This window comes from Marmota monax, unplaced genomic scaffold, assembly GCF_021218885.2.
Source record: "Marmota monax isolate L192 unplaced genomic scaffold, Marmota_monax_Labrador192_F-V1.1 WCK01_AAM20220418_F8-fsc00052, whole genome shotgun sequence".
NCBI classification, from domain to species: Eukaryota; Metazoa; Chordata; class Mammalia; order Rodentia; family Sciuridae; genus Marmota; species Marmota monax.
In genome coordinates, this window is record NW_026693473.1 from 11,065,684 (window position 1) to 11,087,832 (window position 22,149).

The 22,149-nt window shown below is 41.8% G+C and overlaps 1 protein-coding gene across 1 annotated transcript in view; it reads left to right on the forward strand.

Annotated features, from left to right (window-relative positions):
* The window catches only part of Atp13a5 (ATPase 13A5), a 113,979-nt gene that overhangs the window by 62,742 nt on the left and 29,088 nt on the right, over positions 1-22,149 (forward strand). The window contains exons 16-22 of the mRNA XM_058583577.1: positions 441-597; positions 9,296-9,413; positions 14,148-14,272; positions 14,986-15,146; positions 16,974-17,099; positions 18,194-18,273; positions 22,044-22,086. Of these exons, the coding sequence (XP_058439560.1) occupies positions 441-597; positions 9,296-9,413; positions 14,148-14,272; positions 14,986-15,146; positions 16,974-17,099; positions 18,194-18,273; positions 22,044-22,086 (810 nt within the window). The remainder of the gene's footprint in view (positions 1-440; positions 598-9,295; positions 9,414-14,147; positions 14,273-14,985; positions 15,147-16,973; positions 17,100-18,193; positions 18,274-22,043; positions 22,087-22,149) is intronic.

Sequence of the window (22,149 nt, forward strand, 5' to 3'; positions counted from 1 at the left end):
CCAGGCCGTATGCTAGGATTCAAACTAAGACATGCTGGGCTTGTGTTGGAAGAGCCCAAAGACTGGGAAAAAATCAATACAGGTGCAAATAAGTGTGATATGATGTGCCAACAACTCCAACAAAAGCAGAAGAATGAGCCACGGGAGTCCAGAGACAGGAGCCGTGTGCTGTTTCTGGGGGAGGGAAGCATCTCACAGGAAGTGAGCTTAGCTGTAAGGTTATTAGGATTCTCCAGACACTCAAGGGGACAGGACTTGCAGATCAGACAACTTGTCGAGGAAGTCACCTTAGAAGGGAGCCAGGAAAGTATCCGTATTGTGACAAATACACTACTGTATGAAGTGCTAGGCTAATGGAGGAGGAAACTATTTTGTTGACATGCATCTGGGAAATAGCTCTTGTGGTCTTTCTAAGCTCCCTTTTGTGGATGCCTCTGCAGAGTCCTGTAGAAGCCATTGCCATCTTGCGCCAGTTTCCATTTTCATCAAGCCTGCAGAGGATGTCTGTGATCGCTCAGCTGGCCGGGGAGCATCACTTCCGTGCCTACATGAAGGGTGCCCCAGAGATGGTGGCCAGGTTCTGCAGACCCGAAACAGGTACCGACATTTTTCTCTTTCAAGAGGTGAAATCAGACCGGCAGAATAGGAGCAGCGGCCTGCTGAGAGGCTGAGCCACCCCCTCCCCCTGCGCCGGCAAAGTAGAGGGAACTGTGACCACCCACAGAGCAAACCCAGTGGCCTGCTGAGGGGCAGAGCCGCCCCCGACCCCCCGCGCCTGCCAGGTAGGTGGAACTCTGACCACCGACAGAAAAGGCCCAGTGGCCCGCGGCGGGACAGAGCTTCCAATCACTCCTGCAAGGTAGGCGGGCCTGCGACCCACCGGCAGAAGAGGAGCAGCGGCCTGCTGAGAGGCAGAGCCGCCCCCTCCCCCTGCGCCGGCAAGGTAGAGGGAACTGTGACCACCCACAGAACAGGCCCAGCGGCCTGCTGAGGGGCAGAGCCGCCCCCCACCCCCCGCGCCTGCCAGGTAGGCGGAACTGTGACCACCGACAGAAAAGGCCCAGTGGCCCGCGGAGGGGCAGAGCTTCCAATCACTCCTGCAAGGTAGGCGGGCCTGCGACCCACCGGCAGAACAGGAGCAGCGGCCTGCTGAGAGGCAGAGCCGCCCCCTCCCCCCGCGCCTGCAAGGTAGACAGAACTGTGACCACCATCAGAACAGGCCAGACCTGCAACCAACAGACAGAACAGGCCCAGTGGCCTGAGGAAGGGTAGAGCCGCCCCCCCCCCCGCGCCTGCAAGGTAGGCGGACCTGCGACCCACTGGCAGAACAGCCCCAGAGGCCTGCAGAGGGGCAGTGCCGCTGCCTGCGCCTGCAAAGTAGGCAGAACTGTGACCACCGACAGAACAAGCCTAGCGGCCAGCAGAGGGACAGAGCCGCCGACCGCGCCTGCAAGGTAGGCGGACCTGCTACCGACCGGCAGAGCAGGCCCAGCGGCCTGCCGGCGTGGTAGGCACATTGCCCGAATTGGAGGAGGGGCAGAGCCGCCGCCCGTGCCTGCGAGGGAGACTTTGCAACTATACAAGACCAATATAAATATATAGGGGGAAAATTCAATAGCACAACAGTTTCACCAAGTAGAAAGGAACGCGAACAGTATGAAGAGACAAGGAAAGAAAGGACCACAAGCAATGCAGGTCAACTCAACGTTAGAAGAGGTAATAGCTGCAGCAGATGGAATGTCAGATAAAGAATTCAGGATATACATGCTTCAGACATCAGACATCAGACAGCAAAATCAGACAATGAAAGATCACTTCAACAATGAATTACATAAACAAATCCAAGAAGCAAAAGATCAACTATACAGGGAGATAGAGGTTATAAAAAACAAACAAACAGAAATCCTAGAAATGCAGGAAGCAATAAACCAACTTAAAAACTCAATTGAGAATACTACCAGCAGAGTAGAACACTTAGAAGATAGAACATCAGACAATGAAGATAAAGTATTTCAACTTGAAAAGAACATAGACAGCTCAGCAAGACTGTTAAGAAACCATGAGCAGAACATCCAAGAAATATGGGATAACATCAAGAGACCAAATTTAAGAGTCATTGGGATACAGGAAGGGACAGAGTTTCAAACCAAAGGAATGAACAATCTATTCAATGAAATAATACAAGAAAACTTCCCAGACTTGAAGAATGAGACAGAATCCCAAATCCTAGAAGCCTACAGGACGCCAAATGTGCAAAATCATAAGAGACCCACACCTAGACACATTATAATGAAGATGCCCAACATACAGAATAAGGAGAGAATTTTAAAAGCTACAAGAGAAAGGAAGCAGATCACATTTAGGGGTAAGCCAATCAGGATAACAGCTGATCTTTCAACACAGACTCTGAAAGCTAGAAGATCCTGGAATAACATATTTCAAACACTGAAAGAAAATGGGTTCCAACCAAGAATTGTGTATCCAGCGAAATTAAGCTTCAGGATGGAAGATGAAATTAAAACCTTCCACGATAAACAAAAGTTAAAAGAATTTGCAGCTAGAAAACCATCTCTTCAAAACATCCTTGGCAAAACATTACAGGAAGAGGAAATGGAAAATAACAATGAAAACCAACAGTGGGAGGTAGGACACTAAAGGGGGGAAAATAATCAAAGAGGAAAACAAACCATGTTTAGTAACATAAATAAACAAATATGGCTGGAAGAACAACCCATATCTCAATAATAACCCTAAATGTTAATGGCTTAAACTCACCAATCAAGAGACACAGGCTAGTAGAATGGATCACAAAACAAGACCCAACAATATGCTGCCTACAGGAGACGCATTTGATAGGAAAAGACATACATAGGCTGAAGGTGAAAGGTTAGGAAAAATCATATCACTCATATGGACTTCGGAAACAAGCAGGCATGTCCATACTCATATCAAATAAAATAGATTTCAAGCCAAAGTTAATCAAAAGGGATAAAGAGGGACACTACATACTGCTCAAGGGAACCATACACCAACAAGACATAACAATCATAAATATATATGCCCCAAACAATGGTGCAGCTATGTTCATCAAACAAACTCTTCTCAAGTTCAAGAGTCTAATAGACCACCATACAATAATCATGGGAGACTTCAACACACCTCTCTCGCCACTGGACAGATCTTCCAAACAAAAGTTGAATAAGGAAACTATAGAACTCAATAACACAATTAATAACCTAGACTTAATTGACATATATAGAATATACCACCCAACATCAAACAGTTACACTTTTTTCTCAGCAGCACATGGATCCTTCTCAAAAATAGATCATATATTATGTCACAGGGAAACTCTTAGACAATATAAAGGAGTAGAGATAATACCATGCATCCTATCTGATCATAATGGAATGGAACTGAAAATCAACGATAAAAGAAGGAAGGAAAAGAATACATCACTTGGAGAATGAACAATAGGTTACTGAATGATCAATGGGTTATAGAAGACATCAAGGAGGAAATTAAAAAATTCTTAGAGATTAATGAAAACACAGACACAACATATCGGAATCTATGGGACACATTGAAAGCAGTTCTAAGAGGAAAATTCATTGCTTGGAGTTCATTCCTTAAAAAAAGAAAAAACCAACAAATAAATGATCTCATACTTCATCTCAAAATCCTAGAAAAAGAAGAGCAAAACAGCAGCAAAAGAAGTAGAAGGCAAGAAATAATGAAAATCAGAGCTGAAATTAATGAAATCGAAACAAAAGAAACAATTGAAAAAATTGACAAAACTAAAAGTTGGTTCTTTGAAAAAATAAACAAAATCGACAGACCCTTAGCCATGCTAGCAAAGAGAAGAAGAGAGAGAACTCAAATTACTAGCATACGGGATGAAAAAGGCAATATCACAACAGACACTTCAGAAATACAGAAGATAATCAAAAATTATTTTGAATCCTTATACTCCAATAAATTAGAAGATAGTGAAGGCATAGATAAATTTCTTAAGTCATATGATCTGCCCAGATTGAGTCAGGAGGATATAGACAACCTAAACAGACCAATATCAATTGAGGAAATAGAAGAAACCATCAAAAGACTACCAACTAAGAAAAGCCCAGGACCGGATGGGTATACAGCAGAGTTTTACAAAACCTTTAAAGAGGAACTAATACCAATACTTTTCAAGCTACTTCGGGAAATAGAAAAAGAGGGAGAACTTCCAAATTCATTCTATGAGGCCAACATCACCCTGATACCTAAACCAGACAAAGACACTTCAAAGAAAGAAAACGACAGACCAATATCTCTAATGAACCTAGATGCAAAAATCCTCAATAAAATTCTGGCAAATCGGATACAAAAACATATCAAAAAAATTGTGCACCATGATCAAGTAGGATTCATCCCTGGGATGCAAGGCTGGTTCAATATACGGAAATCAATAAATGTTATTCACCACATCAATAGACTTAAAAATAAGAACCATATGATCATCTCGATAGATGCGGAAAAAGCATTCGACAAACTACAGCATCCCTTTATGTTCAAAACTCTAGAAAAAGTAGGGATAACAGGAACATACCTCAATATTGTAAAAGCAATCTATGCTAAGCCTCAGGCTAGCATCATTCTGAATGGAGAAAAATTGAAGGCATTCCCTCTAAAATCTGGAACAAGACAGGGATGCTCTCTCTCACCACTTCTGTTCAACATAGTTCTCGAAACACTGGCCAGAGCAATTAGACAGACGAAAGAAATTAAAGGCATCAAAATAGGAAAAGAAGAACTTAAATTATCACTATTTGCAGGTGACATGATTCTATACCTAGCAGACCCAAAAGGCTCTACAAAGAAACTATTAGAGCTAATAAATGAATTCAGCAAAGTGGCAGGATATAAAATCAACATGCATAAATCAAAGGCATTCCTGTATATCAGCAACAAATCCTCTGAAATGGAAATGAGGACAACCACTCCATTCACAATATCTCCAAACAAAATAAAATACTTGGGAATCAACCTAACAAAAGAGGTGAAAGACTTATACAATGAAAACTACAGAACCCTAAAGAGAGAAATAGAAGATCTTAGAAGATGGAAAAATATACCCTGTTCATGGATAGGCAGAACTAACATCATCAAAATGGCGATATTACCAAAAGTTCTCTATAGGTTTAATGCAATGCCAATCAAAATCCCAACGGCATTTCTTGTAGAAATAGAGAAAGCAATCATGAAATTCATATGGAAAAATAAACGACCCAGAATAGCAAAAACAACTCTAAGCAGGAAATGTGAATCAGGTGGTATAGCGATACCAGACTTCAAACTATACTACAGAGCAATAGTAACAAAAACAGCATGGTACTGGTACCAAAACAGGCAGGTGGACCAATGGTACAGAATAGAGGACACAGAAACCAATCCACAAAACTACAACTATCTTATATTTGATAAAGGGGCTAAAAGCATGCAATGGAGGAAGGATAGCATCTTCAACAAATGGTGCTGGGAAAACTGGAAATCCATATGCAACAAAATGAAACTGAATCCCTTTCTCTCGCCATGCACAAAAGTTAATTCAAAATGGATCAAGGAGCTTGATATCAAACCAGAGACACGCCGTCTGATAGAAGAAAAAGTTGGCTACGATCTACATACTGTGGGGTCGGGCTCCAAATTCCTCAATAGGACACCCATAGCACAAAAGTTAATAACTAGAATCAACAAATGGGACTTACTCAAACTAAAAAGTTTTTTCTCAGCAAAAGAAACAATAAGAGAGGTAAATAGAGAGCCTACATCCTGGGAACAAATCTTTACTCCTCACACTTCAGATAGAGCCCTAATATCCAGAGTATACAAAGAACTCCAAAAATTAGACAATAAGAGAACAAACAACCCAATCAACAAATGGGCCAAGGACCTGAACAGACACTTCTCAGAGGAGGACATACAATCAATCAACAAGTACATGAAAAAATGCTCACCATCTCTAGCAGTCAGAGAAATGCAAATCAAAACCACCCTAAGATACCATCTCACTCCAGTAAGATTGGCAGCCATTATGAAGTCAAACAACAACAAGTGCTGGCGAGGATGTGGGGAAAAGGGTACACTTGTACATTGCTGGTGGGACTGCAAATTGGTGCAGCCAATTTGGAAAGCAGTATGGAGATTTCTTGGAAAGCTGGGAATGGAGCCACCATTTGACCCAGCTATTCCCCTTCTCGGTCTATTCCCTAAAGACCTAAAAAGAGCATGCTACAGGGACACTGCTACATCGATGTTCATAGCAGCACAATTCACAATAGCAAGACTGTGGAACCAACCTAGATGCCCTTCAATAGATGAATGGATAAAAAAAATGTGGCATTTATACACAATGGAGTATTACTCTGCATTAAAAAATGACAAAATCATAGAATTTGCAGGGAAATGGATGGCATTAGAGCAGATTACGCTAAGTGAAGCTAGCCAATCCCTAAAAAACAAATGCCAAATGTCTTCTTTGATATAAGGAGAGTAACTAAGATCAGAGTAGGGACGAAGAGCAGGAGAAGAAGATTAACATTAAACAGGGATGAGAGGTGGGAGGGAAAGGGAGAGAGAAGGGAAATTGCATGGAAATGGAAGCAGACCCTCAGAGTTATACAAAAGTACATACAAGAGGAAGTGAGGGGAAGGGGGAAAATAATACAAGGGGGACAAATGAATGTCAGTAGAGGGGGCAGAGAGAGAATAGGGGAGGGGAGGGGAGGGGAAGGGGGATAGTAGAGGATAGGAAAGGCAGCAGAACACAACAGACACGAGTATGGCAATATGTAAATCAATGGATGTGTAACTGATGTGATTCTGCAATCTGTATATGGGGTAAAAATGGGAGCTCATAACCCACTTGAATCAAATTGTGAAATATGATATATCAAGAACTATGTAATGTTTTGAACAGCCAACAATAAAAAATTAAAAAAAAAGAGGTGAAATCATTTAAAAGGCTAAACACAAAAGCAAAAAAGCAGCCCTGAAAACACACACAAATGCAAAAAGCTCCACAATCAATGAATGGGGAGTAGGTTGATTTTTGGATGGGTGGAAAGTGGGTTTAGAAGATTCCATAATGCAGGGTATAATTTCAAAGTATAGAGGCCAAGAATAAAGAACCTGCCATGGTCCAGCCAGAAAAGCACAACCACAATGAGGTACCAGGGAAGGAAATGTAAGACAAAGCATCAGGAGTCAGAAGAGGAAGCCACTTGGGTCAGAGAACCAGAGAGGGAGGGTGAGAATGAGAGGTATTCAGAAGGAACCAAAGGGTGAGGTCTGAACACTAGTCTGGTTCTGCAAACAGGTCTCTGTCACCTCTGGGAAGGAGGAGTGGTTCCAGTTTTGAGGGCTCAGACAAATCAATGGAAGGAGAATATAGGAAAGATAAATCTTTTAGAAAAAAGGGTGATTGAAGTAAATTAGATATCAGAGTAAGATAACCGATCATTTTTACAACCATTTTATTATTCTGGACCAGACTTCGATATGATTTGTATTATTTCTTAGTCTTATAAACATATGTACTTTCTAAGCAACAGTCAGGTTTATAAGAATATTGTTGCATTCAAAGGAGTTCATTGGACAAAATCGGACTTTTTTCTCCTGATTTTCATCTTTTCTCCTTATGAGTGCTGATAGCCATCAATTTGTGCATAGAACTCTAGATTTTGCAAATGCTGGCTCTAGTTTCTCTATTTGGAGTCTTTTTTTTTTTTGACCTTAGAAGTGACCCTTTCTTTTCTGCCTTTGATCTTCCTCATAGCTCCCGTTAACTGTCTTTCACAGATGACCGCCTATCTTTGGCTTTGTCTTGTGTTTTCAGCCACACTGAGACAGTGAGCATCTTCGGGGCATTCTGCTGGTATCTACTGCCCTTGTTCTATTGGAAGAGTCGGACCTGTCACCTGCCACTTCCTGTTCTCATGGCAGCCCTTCCAGTTATTTCTGTTGTCCAAATTCCTGATCTTTCCCATAGGCGAACACCATCTTCTGTGACCCCCACCTCTCTCTCTTCAAGAAAAGTAAAATTAGGAACTTCTTTGAAAGTAGATCTCCACCTTCAGGAATATTCTAGAATTATTCTAGAAATTCTGACATAAATGGGGGCATAGGGATCTGCAACCGTCTCATTTTATGGATGAGGAACTGAGGTGCAGAAGACAGGCGACTTGGCCTGGGTCAGGAAGCTAGTCAGGAGGGGAGTGGAAACTAGAACCCAGTTGTTTTTCCACCTCAGCTACCACATCCCCATTTGTGCCTTGCTTTCCTATGACCACACACACAGCTCATTATAAACCATGAAGAGTTCCTTATATTACATAGCATAGTCATCATGTCCAAATACAAAAATGTTGGCATAGTGTCATCTGTCATCTGAAGCAGGGATCGGCAAACTTTTCTGCAAACAGCAAGATGGTACATATTTTAGGACTTGCTGGTCACACAGTATCTGTGTTGACTACTCAACCCTGCCACCATAGCCCCAAAGCACACACAGACAATAAGCAAACCAGTAGGCACATCCATGGGTCAATAAAACTTTATTTACAAACCAAGCAGGAGGTCCTTGGCCTGTGTGCCATAGTTCATCAACCCCTATTCTGGAAGATCAGCTCTTTCTCTTACTCCATCCAAATACACATAGTGCTGAGGTCTGTCCTTATTGAACCCTGTCTTGACCAGTTTGGGCTGATATAACAAAACACCATAGATTAGGCATTTTAAACAGTGGAGACCTCTCACCATTCTGGAAGCCAGAACATTCAAGATCATGATGCTGGCCAGTTGGGTTCCTGGTGAGGGCTGCCATTCTGGTTTGCAGATGGCAGCCTTCTTGCTGAATCCTTGTAGGGTAACAAAAGAGATCATCTCTTATATGTCATCATTCTATTCATGATGGCTCCACCTTCATGACTCAATTACCTCCCAAAGGTAAATGCACTTCCAAATGCAGTCACATTTGGGGGGGAGTCTGTACATATGAATTTTGGGGCTTACAAACAATCAGTCCTTAGCACAGTCGATGACCAGCACACCTTTGACATTTATTTCCACCCAAATAAGAAGAACACACTGATAAACTTGTTTCTAACTTTTGGCTAAAGTTATAAGCTTTCTATTAAAACAGTTTTATGACGTGAAAATTAAAACCAGGTACAGCGACAGCATCCTGGAGTCTTGATCAGGATCTAAACAGCCAATGTGACCTTACATTTGCCTCTTTCTTCTCTTCTGACAGTGCCCAAGAATTTCCCACAGGAGCTGAGGAACTACACAGTGCAAGGCTTCCGTGTCATTGCCCTGGCTCACAAAGTTCTGAAGATGGGGAAGCTCTCAGATGTGCAGCGTTTAGCAAGGTAAGGAGTCAGAAATCAGCACGAGCACAGACTCCCTGTGCATGAGGTAAATGAGTCCTAGAAATGGATGGATGAGCAGCTCACATCACCAGGAAGACTCTTGGAGATGGACAACTGAACTCATCTGGTCCTCTGATGTGGAGATGAGCAATTGTAGGTGAGACTGGGGAAGATTTACTTAGGTCACAATGTTAGTTGGTGGGAGAACAACAGGATTGCCATTGAGATTTCTGACTCCTAAACAGCATATGCTATTCCGGCCCTGCATCACCTTAGTCTCAGCTCTCCTCCCACCTCTGAATGCTATGGGAACAATCTATTTGGGTGTCCCACATATAAAGAGGCTGAGAGAAGGGGACAGTTGCAAATTTGAAAGATTTACAAAATCACTTAGACTCATTTTTTTGTTGTTGTTGTTTTTTCAGGGCTGAATACTATACCTCTCTCAGATATGGGAAAGTAATGACTACAAACTGAATTCTTTCTAAGAAATAAAATTCAATATTCTTAATTACATTAAAGGGGAAAAATTGTCCTCATTAGATGGTAATCTATACACTATTGTTTCTTCTGATATTCTTTAGCTTTCAATGGTTGTTTTAAAATTATCTATGATAAAGGAGCAGAGAAATACTGTGGAAAATTGAATAGCTGATCAACTATGTATTACTTGTTTTAGAGATATTTGATTTATGTTGCTGATAGAGAGATCCTTATTCATATGTAATTTGCTCCTTCATATCAAATACTGATGTCCTGGGTTTAATATTATTACTTGCAGCCTAAGTCCATCTAAGATAATCAGTAATCATTGCCCTTTTCTTACTCTGTGCCTGTTTCCCCATCTACAAGCTCTAAGGAGCTTTTCAGCCATGACATTTTAATCCTTGAAATACAATCATAAAGTTCGTTTCGAAATATATGAGTGACATCTTCTGATTTAGCATTCCAGGTGTTTGCTATTCTTGAGCAATCACAAGGACTCATAACACATGGGACTTTGTAATTTTTCAAACACAAATTTGAATAAAAAACATTAAGGTTATATGTGAAGTCAAGATTTACATAGCTACTTCTGGAGTGTAACCACTGCCCAGCTGCCACGTACAAATGCAGCTGTTCCTATTTAAGAGTCACTAGTGGAACAGACAATGTTAGGAATATAACAAAATATTAAAATGTGCTAGATTTCCAACCATCTCAGGTTTCCCAGGGAATCTCAGGAGCCTATGAAATTCTTAGCATTTACTTACTATCTTCAGAAAGGGTAAAGAGATAAGTTTTTGATTTTTATTAGGATCAAATTACATTTAGCCAAGTTTTCCAATTAGGAAAATCAAAAACTTCTAAAAGATTAGAGTCATAAGAGGGGAAGTGAGTTTCTTGAGATAACTTGAAAAAAATATTACCTGAAACTAAAAAAAAAAAAAAAAACAGAAGAAATACTTCACTGAGATTTGCCTCTTCATTGATTCAGCAAATATCTCTTGACCTTTGCTATGTGTTAGATCCTCAAGGAACCGAGGATTCATTCAGAAGTAAGTAAAATGAAGTCCTTGCCTTAAGAACTTTATATACTAATTGAGGAAAACAGATAATAAAATCAATCTGTAAAATATTGTCTTGTTGGCAATTTTTAAATGTCCTGAAGGGGGAAAACGAAGCAGGTCAGGAGGGCTTTTCAGAAGACAGAGAGTGCCATTTTGCAGGGGGTGATCAGGGAGGCCTTCTGAGGAGCAACATTTGAATAGAGATCTGAGTAAAATATGAGGGCAAGCCTGCAGATTCCCAGAGGCCAGCATTGCAGGGAATAGGAACGGTGGGTGCAAAGATCTTGACGTAGTGATGTTGTTGGAAATGTGGAGAAGAAGGGCTACGTGCCTGAAGCTGCGAATGAGGGCAGGAGTCGTAAAACAGAAAACACGTGTCTGTCTCTGTTTTTGTTTTGTGCTTTGTGCATTGCAGCCAAGAAATCATTGGCCAGACCAATACCAAGAAAACGCTCCCCTATGTTTCCCTCCAGGAGCTTCCGTCTCCAGTCTTATGTTTTAGTCCTTGATCCGTTTCCAGTTGGTTTTTGTGTGTGGTGTAAGACAGAGTTCTCATTTCATTCTTTTGCATGTGGATATTAGACTAAAAATCTCCTGTACAGCAAAGGAAGCCATCCAGAGAGTGAAATAGAAAATTTGCAAACCATGTATCTGATAAGAAATCAATACCCCAAATGTATAAGGAGCATAACTCAATAACAACAAAATAAATAACCCAATTAAAAACTGATCAGAGCGTCTGAGCAGACATTTCTCCAAATAAGATTTATAAACGGCCAACGGGTACATGAAAAGGCACTAAACATCACTATCAGTGAAGTGCAAATCAAAACCTCATGGCTATTAGGATGACTGTTTAAGAAAATTAAAAACATCACAGGTGTTGGTGAGGATATGGAGAAATTGGAACCTATATACACTGTTAGTGGAAACACATGCAGGTGCAGTGGTCCAACTGCTATCCAAAATAGTAAGGGGTTTCCTCAAACAGTTAAAAGTAGAAGGACCATATGATCCCCCAGTGCCACAATCCCACTTCCAAGCATATGTCCAAAAGAATTGGAATCAGAATCTCAAAGGGATCTCTGCATTTCCATGTTCTTTGCAGCATGTGTGTGTGTATGTGTGTGTGTGTGTGTGTGTAATAGCCACAATAGGGAAATAGCCTAAATGTCCATCAGTGGATGAATAAATAAAGAAAATGTGGTACATACATACAATAGAACATTATTCAGCCTTAAAAAAGAAGGCTTAGGCCCAAAGTAACTTAGAAAGATCCTGTCTTAAAATAAAAAACAATAACAATAATAATAAAGGACTGGGAATGCAGCTCAGTGGTTGAAAACCCATGAGTTCATGTTCAAAGTACAAAAAAGAAGAAGAAAAAAGAAACTCTCATGCCATGTCAGACAACATAGATGCACCAGGATGTATGTCATGCTAACTGAAATAAACCAGTTGCAGAGAGACAAATACTGCACAATCCCACTTATACTATGTATCTATAACAATCAAACCCTTAGAAATAAAGAGTGAAATGACGATTACGAAGGAAAAGGGAGAGGGGAGCAGAAGCTGCTTAGTGGGTATAAACTTTTAGTTGTGCAAGATGAATAAGTTCTAGAGATCTGCTATACAACATGGTGCCTATAATTATCAATGCCATCCTGTACACTTTAAAATTTTGTTTGAAGGGTGATCTTAAGTGTTCTTATCACAAAGCAAAACAAAACAAAAAACGGGAGCAGGAGGAAACATTTGGGAGTGGTGGATATGTTTATTATTTTGATTATTATTATGATTATTTTGTTGCAGAAGTGTATACATATTGCTGAAACCATCAGATTGTATATATTACATATGTGTGGTTTTTATAGGACAATTACACCTCTGTAATACTGTTAAAAATAAAATTCTTTATGAATCTTAAACCCCCCAAAATTATTAAATTGGTGAGAAGATTTTGGTATCTTCCCTTTGGTTCCAGTCCACATAAAAATATTAATACAATTTATAATAAAGAAATGATAAAGTTAAATTTGACAAATTCCATGTTAGGTAGATTTTCTTTTATAGAATTTTCTGAACTCACTAAAACAGGAGTAATATTTGATTTTCTGAGTGTGCCAAAGTGCCTAATAAGAGAATTGAAGCAAAGTAGTTATTTAGTAAGTGGATTTTTCTTTAATGAATGATGGAGAAATTGTTACTCAATTCCAGAGAGAAATTTCTTCCCTGTGTTCTAAGTTTGAATGATTACTGCAGATGAGCTAGATCAACACACTTGTGCAGATTCAAAGTGGGTGGGAAGTGCTAGCTGAATTGACAGGGTAGAAGTAGGGTACAGGGACACCAGAGCCAGAGAGAGATGGCAAGAGCCTAGCTGGCTCATCATGTAGAGCCCCAGAAAGCTGAGAGTCTGCTACACCATGCACTGAGGAAATGGTGCTCAGACCCAAGGCGGAATGTGGATCCTTAGGGCTCCCTTTCCCTTCCCCTCCTCTCTTCCTGCTTGCTTACCCTTACTCTGCCCAGAAAAAAACAGAACAATGAAGGGTCAAGAAAGAGTCCTTGGCCCCAAATTTACATTTTAAGAATCCTGTTCCATTTCAGAGGAGCGGTCCTACATAACTTACAATCCACTTAGACACAAGTCTCCAGTCTCAAATTCTCAAAACTCCAAACCCTGGCCGAAGCCCTTCCGTCGTTACTGGTGGTAATAGATGCAGGCTAGAAAGAATGACCTCATGTTCCACAGTTATTATGGAACCTTGTATGTTGAGTGCACTGAATAAATGTTGAATAAATTATAATTTTGATTGCAAGCTAAAAAAAAGAGAAAGATGCAAATTGAAAAATATATATGTTTAACACAATTTTTAAAAACTGACAGAAAGGTTGGAAGATAAGAACATTGTTTAAAAATAAAAAACCTGGAGTTGAAAACCAAAAGTAGCTAAAAGATTTATAAGTGGTTGCCTCTGGAAATGGGAAAAGAAGTGAGGTTGTAGGGGCAGGAACTGTTGGTTTTCCTTGTAAACTCTTGGGTTCTTTTTTATTTTTTGTAACATGTGCATGTATTACATTAATAAAACATAGACATTTTAAAGAAAAGGAACAAAATTCAATGGTTGAATCTACATGGCTACACTTTAATATTGATTTTTTTCCCCTGAATCCAAAGGGAGAAAGTGGAATCTGAGTTAACATTTCTGGGACTTCTCATCATGGAGAATCGCTTGAAAAAGGAAACCAAACCAGTCTTGAAGGAGCTGAGTGAAGCCCGCATCAGGACCGTGATGATCACAGGTGTGTTGGTTTCTGAAGGCCTGACAAGGTGACTGTATCCTAGGCATAAGAAAAAGATGTGTGGGCTGAGTGAGTTCATGGAACAAATATGTCCTGTTGCTGAGGCTTCTACCCTGTGATCCAGTTACCTGTGTAGCTCCCCAGCAGGACCAGGAGTTTGGGAGGCAGAGACCATATCTCATTCTCTCTGTCTAAAACCCATTCCCTCTACCCAGGATCTGCACAGCGCTCAGAGACTCACAGCAAATGTTTAACATGAGAACAGATATGCTGTCATCAAGAATCCCAGTGAAACCTCTGTGTAAAGGACATGAGCTCTGGTTGACAGAGCCCAGGGCAGAAGGGCCAGGCTTGGAGAATGCCTCAATCATGGCCTGGCCCTGGGATTTCTATGGTTATGTGGAATCCAGATCCTGAGAATCACTTTGTGCTATCACACAAATCATATTATGTTCACAACTACACGCTATGTGTCACCTGAGGGTTAGTCAGTCAGAAGGTGCTTAAACACTTTTGGACACAATGCCAAGCAGCTGAAAGGAGATGTGAACCCAGTACTTGCCCACTCGGGGCAGACAGTTTTGGGTGGAGAGGAAAATGATTCACAAAGCAATAGATGCCCCCAAAAGTAAAGTGAAGGAGGAAGAACTCAATTCTGGTTGCTGATATAGGAGGTCTGAATTTAAAACAAGCAAAGTTTCTTTGCCTTTTAGGTGATAATCTTCAAACAGCCATTACTGTTGCAAAGAATTCTGAAATGATTCCTCCAAGCAGCCAGGTGATCATTGTTGAAGCCAGTGAACCAGAAGAGCATATTCCTGCTTCCGTGACCTGGCAACTCATGGAGAACCAAGAGATGGGATCTGGGAAGAAAGTGAGTGAATGTGAGAAGCCCCCTGGGCCTGGGCTGGTGGAGGACGGCCTGACACCACACAGCCTCATCAGCTCCGGAAGTCATCTCAGTAATGGTCCCTCGCATTGACCAAACTGTGACAGTTGGCGAAGTATTTCCAGCAGTACTCCTGCATAACATAGTCACCTGGGGGAGTTTTCAATCTTCCCGATGCAGGAGACACCAGTTAAATCAGAATGCCTGGGGTGGGAGCCTACACCAGTCCTCTTTCCTGGAGATTCCCATGTGCAGTCATGGCTGAGAACTACTGATTTATGCCCGTTATTTCCCATTTGGTCCTCACCATAACTGTGTGCATTTGGGAAAACTATGTATTTTACAAATGAGAAAACAGGCAGAGAAAAGTAAGCTTGTCAAGGCACACACTGTAAGTGGCAGAGCAGAAACTGGAGCCAGGTCTGTTTGATTCCACAGATCCCTGCCATGTCAATTGTGCCTGTGACATGGAGTTGAACAGGTGCTGGGTTTCTGTAGATGGCAAACTTCCTGTGCATTTGCACAACAGAAGAGCTCTTCCTGTGATGAGAATGAGCTTTAGCTTGCATTCTGTCTCTAAAGGGAGCACCTATGCTTTTGTGTGACTTCAAAGAGATGGCCCTCCAGGTGATGAATTATAAAAATGCTCCCTTGCTCTGGCCTTTCGGGTTGTAAGGTATAGAGTGGGCCTTTGTGTAGTACGCAAACTGCACAACTGTACAGAGTGACCCTGTCCCTAGGAAGAGGTGGGTTAGTTTGGCTCAATGAATGTCGTCCATGTCAGAGTTCAGGACCTTCATTAATTTTAACCATCTGTCCACTCACCTGCTCATTCATGAGTTTAATACCTTTACCGAAGTTTAGGTCATCTGAGGGGGAAGTTACATCACAGCACCGTCCTCCTCCCAGGCACTCTCCAACACACTTCCTCTCCCATCCTTTCTAGTAGAAGCAGAGGGATTCCTGTCCTTGTCCCATGTGGATGGCTTCAGAGCATGTCTTTTGTTAGTTGTTTTGCAATTGGTGCTAGAAGAGGAAAGTTATCTTTACCTTGTCTCCCAATGATAAAGCTTTCCCTGACATGAATTTCTCTAATGGATAAAATGTTGTCATCTCCTCTGCTATTTGAATTCAGAGTCCTACATAAATATGAGGCCCTCTGAGAAATGTGGCATGAAAAAAACATTTTCAGCTGTGACCTGATGAGCTCAGAGGCATCAAATGCTTCCTCCCCATTGGGGAGCAGTGGGGCTAGAACACCCCCAGAGTAAGGCTCTGACAGATGAGAGACGGGAGGGAAGGACTTTGGAGAAGACAAATGGGCTGGCACAATGGGACGTGGAGTGTGGAAGAGGGTGCGAGTGCCATGAAGAAAGGGGTCACCTGTTTTGGTCGGTCAAAGAGGTCAGATGCTGAAAGGAATGAGGGACCTAAAAGGATTCTTTACACTGAAGTAATTGAACAAATGAACAGTAAGAGATCTTAGGACATTAGCGTTTGCACGAGGAGGAGAGGTATGGAGCGTTCTTCCTTCTAATTACTAGCTGGTACCTTGGAATGATTTCCACGGGAGACTGATGTCACGAGTTTTCTCTCTGGGGAAAGGGTCCAGAACACCGTGGTGTCAAAGCACGTAGGTGCATACACTTTGGGGAGGGGACAGTTTGCGTGTCTTCTTCCCCTGGATCAAAGTTCCATGGGCAAGTTACACGTCCTACATTTGCTAACCCTGACAGTTCCTTCCCCAAAATATAGGAAAGCAGAGACATTCCTCAAGCACCCATGTAAAAAACGATGCCCTTTTGGTTTTAGGAAGCTTATGTTAATATTGGAAACAGTTCCGGGCCTGATGGGGAAACAGGGAGCAGTTACCATTTTGCAATGAGTGGGAAATCATACCAAGTGATATTTCAGCATTTCAACAGCTTGCTTCCAAAAGTAAGTACTGGGAAAAAGAAGTTTTTGTTTTGCTTTTCAAATTAGTAGGGCAAAAGTGGGAAGAGAGTAATGAGAGCGATGATGACCGCTGAGGTTGTCACAGAGTTAAGGAATAAGCATCTTCAGAGGGGCTGCCCTTGCAGAAGTTTCCAGGTCCTGGACACGCACACAGCCTCCTCTCCAGGGGTTGAGTTCTGGGGTCTCCCCTCATCCCTGTGGTCAATTCCTTCTCAGCTTCCATCCTTCATTCCCTCCCCACCTTGGAGAATTTCCCAGATAGGTTCAAACACAATGCCTTTTGGAAACCAAGGCTCTCCTCTGAAAGCCACCAACTCCTGTCAGGCTGGGCTGTATTCCCCTTCCTGTCTTGATTCCTAAATTACAGTGGGAGGGAACAAAGGCCCCACAGTTTATTTTCAAAATCATTTGTTACCTTGTCCTCTATGTGTCCTATTTTAAAATAGTGCTGTGCAGGGTTGTGCTGTCAAAGTGGAGGAGATAAATGGAGCACATGCTTAAGGCAGCAACCATCTGTTAGCAGTTCCTTAAAAATTCTGTCATCTCACCAGTCAAGGATGGTAGAATCTAGATCCCTAAGGTGTCTAGAAAGCCATTAGTTTGGTTCCATCTCATAGACATAGGAAGCTCTGACTCGGAGAGGTTAAGTCCCTTGCCTAAGGTCTGCATAGCTCATTGGAACACAGCTGAGGACAGAACTTTGTTTCTCAGCTTCTGGTCTATTGCTCTTTTCTCTGCCTGTGCTGCACCTCAGAGACAGTGTGTAGTAAAAAGAGCTGCATTTCCTTAAGCATTTTTTTTCTATGCTCTGCTGCTTCTTAGTTATTATTATTAATTAGAGGTCATCTCATCTTGGAAAAATGGTCTGGAAAAAACATAATAGAGTTGTGATGAAAGACTCAAGTGAAAGTTCAATGTTAAAGTATTAAATCCCTTGATTCTCTTTCCTGACATTAGCTCTAATGACATACCACCCAATGCTATATTAAATCAGTGGCCAGGAAGGATTTTTCAGGACTTCTATTTTTATAATGTTCTTCCTAATCGTATTTGCAATGGTTATTTTTTTTCTTTAGATTCTGGTGAATGGAACCATTTTTGCAAGAATGTCTCCTGGGCAGAAATCAAGCCTTATTGAAGAATTTCAGAAATTAAAGTAGGTGGTACGCATGAAAGGAGAATGTATTTGTTACTTATTGCTGCATAACAAATTCCCCTAATCCTTAGCTTAGAATAACACCATTTATTATTTTACCTTTCTGTGGGTGAGTAGTTCAGGTTTGGCTTAGTTAATTAAGTCTCTGGTTCAGGGTCTGTCACAAGGATGTCATCAGGTGTCTGTCAGGACTGCTGTCTTCTCAGTGCTCCATTAAAGAGAGATGTGCCATCAGCCTCTCTCTCATGTGTTGTTGGATGGATTCAGTGCCTTGTGGGCAGATGGACTAACAGCCTTAGCTCTTCACTGGCTGTTGGAAGAAGACACTCTCAGGTCCTTGACATGTGAGCCATTCATAAGAAAGCTCATAGTGTGGTAGCTAGCCTCCATAAAGTGAGAAAGTAGGAAGAATAAGAGAGATGGAGAAGGGGAGAGAGAGAATGTTGCTCATTCTCATACCTTAATCTCAGATGTGACTTCCAGGCATTTTTGCTGCCTTCTCCTCATTAGAAGCAAATCAGTGGGACCAGCCCACATTTAAGGGAATAGATTTCACAGCAGTGTGTCAGTGGGTGGCGACCACTGAGAGCCATTAAAGAGGCTACCTATCTCCAACAACGTTCATTTTGTGGCCCAAGATACACTTTAGTGTATCTTAGAGGAAGATCTTCTGCTGAGATGTGGAGAAAGGAAGCAATGGGGGGTTTGTATAGCTCAGAATGTGAAAGCATATGTGTTACCACCTGAAATCATCAGTTCCTCTAGAAGATGTGTAACCTTCTAGTCCTCATGGGAAAAAGCAAAATGGCACCTAGCAGGGATTAGATATAGAGGTCAAAGTCAAAGACAGATCTTTCCTTCTCTCCCTCAAAAACACAGATGAGGTAGGGATGGTGGCTCATTTCTTGAGCTCAGAAGGCTGAGGCAAGAGGGTTGTAAGTTCAAAGCCAACCTCAGCAACTTAGCAAGGTCCTAAGCAACTTAGTGAGACCCTGTCTTCAAATAAAATATAAAAAGGGCTGGGGTGTTGCTCAATGGTAAACGCCCCCTGGGTTCAATCCTGGTATAAAAAAAAGCATGACCAAATCACATTGATACCACCAGTTACCGGTGAGGAGTCCTACTTCCTCACATGTTGAAGTTTGAACATTAGAGAAGCACACTGAGGCAAGCATGTAAAGCAGGGTTTATTTAAAAAGGGGTAACAGACTTATCCCGGGAGGGAGAAGGGGGCCATATCTGGTATCCTGGTATCCCAAGAAGCAAGACGTTCTGCCCTTTTTATGTCCTAGGCTTCCTTTATTCTCCTGCCCTCTCTCCCTTATCTTTCTCCTTCCTGCATACAAGACTAGGCCTAGGAAATGCTGCTTGGTGGGAAAAGGTGGGAAACAGGTGGGCTGAAGGGCAGGGTGGAGCAGCCAAGGACACATTAATTAATAATCTTGTGGCTCCCTGTAGGGAGGGGCAATTCCTGAGACAGGTTACCTTGGCAACCGGTTGGAGCAGGGGCAGGTTCTTGATAAGGGTGGAGGAAGGGCTCTGAATGAATTAACATTTCAGTCCTTCAGGGGATGGTCTCCAACTTTCCGGACTCACTCAAAATTAGCCTCCTTAATCCAACCTGACTCCATTTACGGATCTGTACTGACTTCCTGTCTAATTCTGGCTTCAACATCAGAGCAGAATGTTTCTTGCTGAGACCAGATCCACCTGCTACTTGCTGGGAGTGTTTGTCTTTGGCTTATAGATTTTAAGAAGCAAAAGGAACAGAGAGTAGTTTAAACTTTAGATAATTGCTGATGAGTTCTCAGTGAAATCAGGAGACTGCCTTTCCCCTTGAATCTGGCTGCTACATATCCATAGGGAAGTCTCTAACACTGCCTATTAACTTCCATGTGGCTTTCAGGATGAATAACCAACCAGTGTCTAAAATAACTAGTCCATGATCATTCCGTGATGCTGGCTGAAGAAAGTAATTTTCTCTGCCTCAAATGTCTGAGAAATGTCGACTTAAATTCTCAACTCTGAAAAGCTATGCTCCCCTAAAACAAAATTCACTCAGAGAGACACTTGCTTCTTTGGAAAGAGCTGTCCTCTCAATTCCTCTTCCTCCTCTGTGCTTCTGTCGGTGTCCATGTGCACAGGGCTGTCTGGATCCTCCTTCTGAATTCAGGGAACACTGGAAAACGTAAGGCTGAACACACACTTTCAACCGGAAGAAAGGAAGGCAGTTGTGGACAGTCTTGTCACACATATGCAAATATTTATAGGGTGATTTTCTTCTAACTGGACTAAACACAGGTCCAACCATATGCTTTGTGTACTTTTGACCATTTTGGCATATAAAAAGGGTAATTTTTTATATTCTGACAATAAGAATATTTTTGAGGGGAAGATGGCCAGCATCTCATTGGTGGGTTTTTCTGCCCAGAAGAATCCAAGCCACCCTAAATAGCATCAAGAATCTGTGCACACATCTCCAGTTATATTTGTGAAACTATATACCAAATGTTTCTCATCCTAAATCTTAATATCTCAGATAATTAAGCCACACTAAATTTTAATACCTCCAATAATTAACCAATAATAAAATACAAACACTCAGAAATATATTTACACAAGCGAAGCCCCTGATAGATCTAGTCCACATGGGTTCTTGTACTAGACAAAGACAAAACGCCTCTGTGGTTTATTTAAGGGGGTACATCAAAGGCAGGGGTTAGGTTTCAAGGGCAGAGTCTTACTTCTTGATGTCTTGCAGTCAGCAGGTTGGTTGACATCTTGGCAGGTCACACCCGTCTCAGGTGCTGGGTGGGATCTTAGGCAGAGCTTGAGGGGAAGTTCACCTGCACAGGCCGGTCAATCCCTGTGGGGAGTGCCCCAAGGAGTTCCCACTAACAGACTTATCACTTCAGGAGGCTACCCACAGAGGGCTTGTGACAGAATATTATAAGGGAACTTGACTTTTCCCCTTTTGGACTTGCATAGTTTTATCTGTTTGTGGAAAAATGCCATTGTATCTCATTCAGCATTGCCATTTATCAATACCTATAATGTATTATTTAACTGATAATAAAGGGCAGACTGTGTCTTGTATCAGAGATTCCTTTTCCCTGGCAGCAGTTTTAATTTCTGTTCTTCTATTTATATCCTGTTTGCATATCAAACTGTCATAGATGGGAAGCATATTATCTCATTGTCACTGAGATGCATCAAGAATCTGTGCACATGTCTCCAGTTATATCTGTGAAACTCTATACCAAATGTTTCCCATCCTAATATCTGAACTCTTAAACTCTCAGTAGTAACCAAACCACAGCCAGCTGAGGCTGTGAGCTCTGTATTAAGTTGTGTAGAAAGTGTTACAATCATGACTGTGCACACTTAAGCTTGACTTTTGAGCCCATACTGCTATGGGACTAGAGGTTTTCTGGGCTAAAACCTAGAATGGCTATCCCTTCCTTTTAAAATCAAACAGGACTTCTTCTGAAGTGTGTGATTACTGTCTTTGCCAATGTTCTTGGTGCTATCACAACCATTTCTGTGATTGATTGAAACAATTTAAATAATGTAATGTCCTTCCCCCTCTGGGACTAAGTCTCTCCAGTCATTTTCCTTCATCCTGATTCCACATGTGTTTAGGATGTGGCACACATGTGCAAGGCACACATGCACACCCTACCCCATCCCCGCATGTGAGTTAGGTATGATTTCCATATGATTCGAGTGCCATGTTGAGCTATTGATTTCTCACATCCTTTTCCTTGCAGTTATTATGTGGGCATGTGCGGAGACGGAGCCAACGACTGTGGAGTGAGTAGAGATGCCCTTTGCCCATGCGGGCAGTTCCTCAGTGTCCCTTTAGAGGCCCCGAGG